General features: G+C 37.2%; 1 protein-coding gene across 1 annotated transcript; it reads left to right on the plus strand.

Moving 5' to 3' along the window:
- Positions 1–104: 104 nt before the first annotated feature.
- On the plus strand, positions 105–4,727 carry LOC111993884 (ethylene receptor 2). The gene is made up of 3 exons (XM_024025713.2): positions 105–772; positions 1,224–3,122; positions 3,688–4,727. Exons 2-3 carry the CDS (start codon positions 1,368–1,370, stop codon positions 4,228–4,230), a joined length of 2,298 nt encoding a protein of 765 aa, XP_023881481.1. The 5' UTR covers positions 105–772; positions 1,224–1,367; the 3' UTR covers positions 4,231–4,727.
- The last annotated feature ends 2,355 nt before the right edge of the window (positions 4,728–7,082 follow it).

Consider the following 7,082-nt stretch of genomic DNA (forward strand, 5'->3'; position numbering starts at 1 on the left):
AAAGAATAAAGAAAAAAAAAGAAGAAAAAGAATTCATTAAGAATTCCTCTTTGTTTAGTAAAATTGTTTTGGTTCTGACGAGGACGTTATGTTTCAAAAGAGCGTCCAAGTTCTCTTCATGTAACTCCCCCATGGGCCCCACACTTCTCTCTCTCCTTCCCCACCTTGTCCTTCTCTCCTTCCCCCTTTTTATTTCCTTCTCCTACTCTTTCCTTCCCTACAAAAACAACGGCGCGGACAACCTCTCTTTCTATCTCTCTCCCTCGCTCTCTCTGTCTAAAGCGGTTTTTTTTTTTTTTTTGGTTGGGCTTTTGGGTTTGTTTGAAATTTGAAAAACGAAGAGGGAGGAAGAAGAAGAAGAAGAATATGAAAGTGTTTTGGTGAAGAAAAAGAAAGTTGCTTTCTTTTTCATTTTGGATGTTGTAAACAGAGGTAGCTGAAGAGTTTGGAGCAAAAAAATAAAAACAAAAATAGGAACAAAGCCTGTTTCCTTTTTTGTTTCTTGTGTGAGCAATTTACATGGTTTTTAATCTAATGGAAGAAGATGAGGTGGTGGTGGTGGTGTTGGTGGTGGAGGAGGGGAGTTGCTGACATGTGCAAATGAAAGGTGGGGATTTGGTGCTGATTGTTGTTGAAGAAGAGCTATAAAAAAACAAAAAAAAATGGGGTGCAGAGTTTAAACGCTTTGCATGTGTGAAGCGTAAGATCTGAAGCTGGGTTTGATTGGAAAATCTACAAGCTGGGTTTTGTATTGTGACTTGTGCGTCTTCAGGTGCGTTTTCTACTTTGACCTGCATTTCTGGATTTTTTTTCCGGGTTTTTTGGTTTGTAAAGGTTGGTGGGTTTTTTATTTTTTTATTTTTAAAGCTTGATTTTTTAATGATATCTTGCTTGTGGGTTTTGTTTTTTGTTTCTTTTCCTGGAGGGTCTTCGGCTTGTGTTTTTTTTTTTTTTGGGTATATTAATTTGGTGGAGAAAAATGTCGTCATCTTCTTCACTGTGCTATTCATGAATTTGTTATAGAATAAAATAGTTATAATATTTAAGTGATTAGGGGCAAATTATGGAGAAGGAGAATTAAGCTAAATTCTTAAGAGTATTTAAAAAGAAAATAGTGTTCATATATATAGATGGTTGGTGTGTTAGATCTTAAAGCATTTCCGTTGAATTCCTTGAGATTTTAAATAAGCTTTCCAATTTTGCTGCACATGTTTCTTTTACAGGAAATGAGAATTGTAGATTGGCATTTGAGTTTATAATTCAATACATAGTTGTTTCAGAAGTTTGTTATTGTAGCTGCTGGGGTTGTGGAGGGTTGAAACTCTATTGTTAAATGGATTGAAGGCACATTTTTCTTTGGATGCACAATGTCAAAGGCATTGGCATCTGGGCTGTTGATTTCACTTCTTATTATGTCGGTATCTGCAGCCGATAACGGATTTCCCCGATGTAATTGTGAGGATGAGGGTAGCTTGTGGAGTATTGAGAGCATTCTGGAGTGTCAGAAAGTGGGTGATTTCTTGATTGCTGTGGCCTACTTCTCGATACCCATTGAGCTGCTTTACTTTGTTAGCTGCTCAAACGTCCCGTTCAAATGGGTTCTCTTTCAGTTCATTTCATTCATTGTACTGTGTGGATTGACCCACTTGCTCAATGGCTGGACTTATGGTCCACATCCATTTCAGCTAATGCTGGCTCTCACTGTCTTCAAGATTCTCACTGCTTTGGTCTCATGTGCCACTGCTATCACACTCATCACTCTCATCCCTTTGCTTCTCAAAGTCAAGGTGAGGGAATTCATGTTGAAGAAGAAGACTTGGGATCTAGGACGAGAGGTTGGAATTATTATGAAACAGAAAGAAGCTGGGTTGCATGTTCGGATGCTTACTCAAGAGATTCGGAAATCCCTTGATAGACATACAATTTTGTACACAACCCTGAACGAGCTATCTGAGACACTGGGTTTGCAGAACTGTGCAGTTTGGATGCCTAATGAGAATAAAACAGAGATGAACTTGACCCACGAGGCTTATGAGAGGCGGAATCATTCAGATTCATATAATTGTTCGATACCAATTACTGTTCCAGATGTTGTAAGGATCAAGGGGAGCGATGAAGTGAATATCCTTAGCCCTGACTCAGCTCTTGCTGCTGCAAGCAGTGGTGAGACAGGTGAGCCAGGACCAGTAGCTGCAATTCGAATGCCAATGCTTCGGGTTTCCAATTTCAAAGGGGGAACTCCTGAGATGAGACAGGCTTGTTATGCAATATTAGTTTTGGTTCTTCCAAGTGGACAACCTAGATCTTGGAGCAGCCAGGAAATTGAGATTATTAAGGTAGTTGCTGATCAGGTGGCTGTGGCTCTTTCCCATGCTGCTCTTCTTGAAGAGTCACAGCTCATGAGAGAGAAATTGGCCGAACGAAATCGAGCCTTGCAACAGGAAAAAATGAATGCTATGATGGCAAGCCAGGCAAGAAATTCCTTTCAAAAGGTAATGAGTGATGGGATGAGGAGGCCAATGCACTCAATTTTGGGTTTGCTTTCAATGATGCAGGATGAGAATATGAGTAGCGATCAACAAACCATTGTGGACACAATGGTGAGGACCAGCAATGTTCTATCAACTCTGATAAATGATGTGATGGACAATTCTAGGAAAGATAGTGGAAGATTTCCATTAGAGATGAGATCATTTCACTTACATGCCATGATAAGAGAAGCAGCTTGCCTAGCTAAGTGCTTGTGTGTTTATAAAGGCTTTGGTTTTGCAATTGAGGTTGAGAAGACACTGCCTGATCATGTAATGGGTGATGAAAGAAGGGTTTTTCAGGTGATTCTGCATATGGTTGGGAACCTGTTGAATGGAAACAATGGAGGGGGTTTTGTAATTTTCCGGGTTTTCAAAGAGAGTCGAAGTCAGGGAAGGAATGATCAAAGATGGTCAGCCTGGAGGCATGGCTCTTCTGATGGGGATGTATATGTTAGATTTGAGATTGGGATAAACAATAATGGTTCTCAATCGGGGGGTGCAATTTCTATTGCACAGCCTGTTGGTAGGAGATACACCAGTGACGGCCTTGAGGAGAGCTTGAGCTTCAGCATTTGCAAAAAACTAGTACAGGTGAGAATGATGGATTTTGTGTGTGCATTTTATTTGTTCCTTCATCTAGTAATTGGTCCTGATTAGTTATAAATGTAGACAAGTTGTTCTTGAAACCAAACATATTATAATGGCTTCTGGAGTCTTGATTGACTACTTGCAAAGGACAAGGACTGAAGCTGTTTTGGTTACTATGATATTCCAATTCACATGTTTTCTTAGTGTATACAGAATTTATTGTTTATCTTGGATCAGCCGTAGCTGGCATTGATTGTTCACATTATGCACAGAAAGACATTGTCATGAATCAATTTATTCAATTCGTAAAGGGTTACTTGTATATTTGCATTATTACAAGATGGAACCATTATGGCATTTATAATTTCTCATATTTTTTCTAACTGATGCAAGTATCGCACACCTTGAGAAGGGTCTACTGCCAGTACTGTTTCAGTTGGATTCGGAATTTTATACATTTTTAACTTCAAACACTGCTGAGGCATCTGACAGTAGCCCCTTTTTTTTTTTAATTATTATTTTTAGTTTAAATTATCTGATGATTCTGATCACTTATTTATTGTTGCAGTTAATGCAAGGTAACATACGACTTGTCCCTAGCCCTCAAGGTCTTGCTCAAAGCATGGCACTTGTTCTTCGCTTCCAACTCCGACCATCCATTGCAATAGCAATCTCAGAACCTGGAGAATCTTCAGAGCAGCCACCTTCTAACTCTCTTTTCAGAGGCTTACAAGTTTTATTAGCTGATGATGATGACGTGAACAGGGCTGTGACACGAAAGTTGCTTGAAAAGCTAGGTTGCACAGTAACTGCCGTATCTTCTGGATTTGAATGCCTTGGTGCTATTGGCCCTACAGGTTCTTCTATCCAAATCATTCTTTTAGATCTTCACATGCCCGATTTGGATGGGTTTGATGTTGCAGCAAGACTTCGACAGTTTCGTAGCCGTAGTTGGCCACTGATTGTTGCCTTAACAGCTAGTGCTGATGAAGATGTGTGGGAAAGATGTATGCATATTGGAATTAATGGAATCATTCGGAAACCGGTTCTGTTGCAAGGTATTGCAAATGAGCTTAGAAGAGTCCTGATTCAAGCAAACAAGGTTGTATGATTAGTCTGATGACACAGGCTGTAAGTTACAGAATTGCAGCGGTCAGGATTCTTATACATCCTTTTGGGGTTCTTGATAAAAATAAGAAAAATAACATTATTTGGCACCCCCAATGCCCCTACAAGGCTTCTAGCACACAGATGTTATACAAACAACATTCAAAGTCAAAATGCTATACAAAATTAGGTCACTTCTTGAACCTTTATGTGGTTTGAATTATATTATAATTGTATCATCTAATCACAGGTAATTAAAGTTGAACACGCCCCTCTAATGAAAAGATATCTGCATGGTCAAAATTTTGCAAGTTTGATTTGCAGGTTTTTCATACAATTGTAGAGCAGATAAGAGACATTCAAGTACACAAACTTGAGGTTAGATGCTACATTGGGAAATTTAAGGATACTGTTGGGGGCATCCGACAATGAAAATGTATAATCTTGAAGTAGTTATTATTATTTTTTAATAATCACTTTATATTTCCTAATGTTTCAGAAGTGGAAGCTTTAAGCATTGGATACAACTGTTTGTTTTTTGTTATAGCAATCATTTTATAGATCAATGACAAGATTGTAAATTGAAATGAATTAGGGTGCTTTCCTTGAAAATGAAAATTGTAATAGGGACTCATAGGGACCAATGTTTTGTAAAGCGTTATCAATTCACTGTCATTCATAACAAGCAATATGTGCTACATTGTAAAAAGGCAAAGGTATTCAATGAGACCTTGTTTTTCGGTTAAGACCTTATTATGTAATAGTAATTCATTGGCACTTTAGTAATGCGAAAACTGCTAAATGAGTATCCAAGGACATTGAAACTAAATGTTATATTGCCTACATTTTTTGTAGCAATGATTTGTTGGAATGTTACTAACACGAAAGCTACAGTAGAGCATCTGTTTCGAAGGACATTTCTGCCTTTTGCTTGTTTTATACATGTCTTATTAGCATTCAATGGTATGTATATGCCATGTTGAGAGAGTATTTCATGCATTGATATATGCATTATCCATTTTACAGCGTGTGAGTCTTATACAGTTAGATTCATATAATAAGATAAAATGAATATATTTGATAATTCGATATATAAGATAATTATTGGAGAGAGAGAGAGAGAGAGAGAGAGAGAGAGAGAGAGAGAGAATGCAAGTCTATTAAAAGTATTTCATGATTTGCACCAAAGATTAATTTGACTTTGAATATTTAGAGAGGATATTTAGAATGTGTTTAGATGTCGTTTATTTTACTAAAAGTGAAAACTTATTATTGAAAGTATCGTAGATAAATATAAAAGTCAGTTGAAATAGTATCAAAAAATACATGAATAGTACTGTAGAACTCATAATTTTTTTAGCAAAACGCAAAAAATTTTCATCCCAACGCAACCCAAATGCACGCTTAGAGAGGATGTTACACAACTTTTGAAGTAAGTCATGTTGTAAAATGAATTTGGTCGTGAAGTAAGTTTTTCGTAAGCAAAAGTTTGTTTTGATAAACTCATTGGTGATGGAGATTACTTCGGGAAGGGGGAAACAAAGATGAAGATTACTTGTACAACATCCCATTATTGCCAAAGAGAGGATGTTACACAACTTTTGAAGTAGGTCATGTTGTAAAATAAAGTTTGTCGTGAAGTAAGTTTTTCGTAAGCAAAAGTTTGTTTTGATAAACTCATTGGTGATGGAGATTACTTCGGGAAGGGGGAAACAAAGATGAAGATTACTTGTACAACATCCCATTATTGCCAAAGATACGGATTCGGAAAGTTGTGTAAGAGTATGGGTCAATTATCTACATTGTGGTTACTTGTTTTGAAACCATGCATGAATCTTAGTACGATTATGGACTCTTTTCTTTTGCTTCACTATCATGTCATCACGTGGACCCCTTCCTTATCCCACAAAAATCTCAGCCCAAAACAGGAACTCGCTTTGATATTCATCAACAATGGCCAATTGATTCTATATCATCATTATTATATTTGGAGGACTTTAGACATTTAGATCCATTTGGATTACTGACTAATTCCCTACACGCATTCTTCTTTCTCTCTCTGTGCTATCCATCACTTTTGCCTATCAATTGCTCTACTGCATTTCTTGTAAAAGTGGTATAAGGTGGTGGCTCATCTTGAATCATTATTAGGTTGGTGAAATCCTTGTCAACATTATGGGATTAGATCTTAGGCATATCACTCTCAATGGATCCAACCGACCACCCACTTTTTTATTCCCACAATTCAATGGGCGTTAAATGTTGTCTCTCTACATTCTGGTTTCTTTTTCACATCTTAACTAACCCTCTGTAAAAAAATACATGGTTTAATAAACACACCGTATGAACTAAACCCCATAAAAACCCTCAAAGTCTTGAGCATCAAAAATGTCAAATGCTTATCGAGCTGCTGGTCTAATTGTCGGTGCATAGAGATCCACTCGCTAAGACAATATCATGTGTGTGAAGTTAGCCTCCTGGCTCCACCATATTTGAAAATTACCAGGAGGTGCTGTCTCTTGGGAAGCAACAACTTGGTCAAAATTATTGGCTTGAGGAAAAAAAAAAAAAAAAAAACAATTTGATGTGTGTTCCATTACGGGTGATGGGTCTCAATTCCATCATGCAACTATCTCCATAAATTTTATTTGCCTAGTAAACATCCACTTTTCTTCCAAAAACTAATAAAAATCTCCTTAGCTTTTGTTTTATTTAGTATTTGATTGTTGTGCCAGGGGCTCTGTATCCTAAAATAAAATAAAATAGGATAAAGTAGGGCCTTTCGTGACATTGGGTTGCATGAAATGAATCTAGCACCTGAGTTAATTTATTTTTCTTTTACGGAATAAACTTTTG

Source organism: Quercus suber, unplaced genomic scaffold, assembly GCF_002906115.3.
Source record: "Quercus suber isolate HL8 unplaced genomic scaffold, Cork oak 2.0 scaffold_764, whole genome shotgun sequence".
In the NCBI taxonomy this organism is placed as follows: Eukaryota; Viridiplantae; Streptophyta; class Magnoliopsida; order Fagales; family Fagaceae; genus Quercus; species Quercus suber.

Coding starts and splice junctions, on each gene's coding strand:
- LOC111993884 (XM_024025713.2), top strand. CDS start 1,368: ATGTCAAAGGCATTGGCATCTGGGCTGTTGATTTCACTTCTTATTATG. Junction 3,123..3,687: donor TTTGCAAAAAACTAGTACAG/GTGAGAATGATG, acceptor TTATTGTTGCAG/TTAATGCAAGGTAACATACG.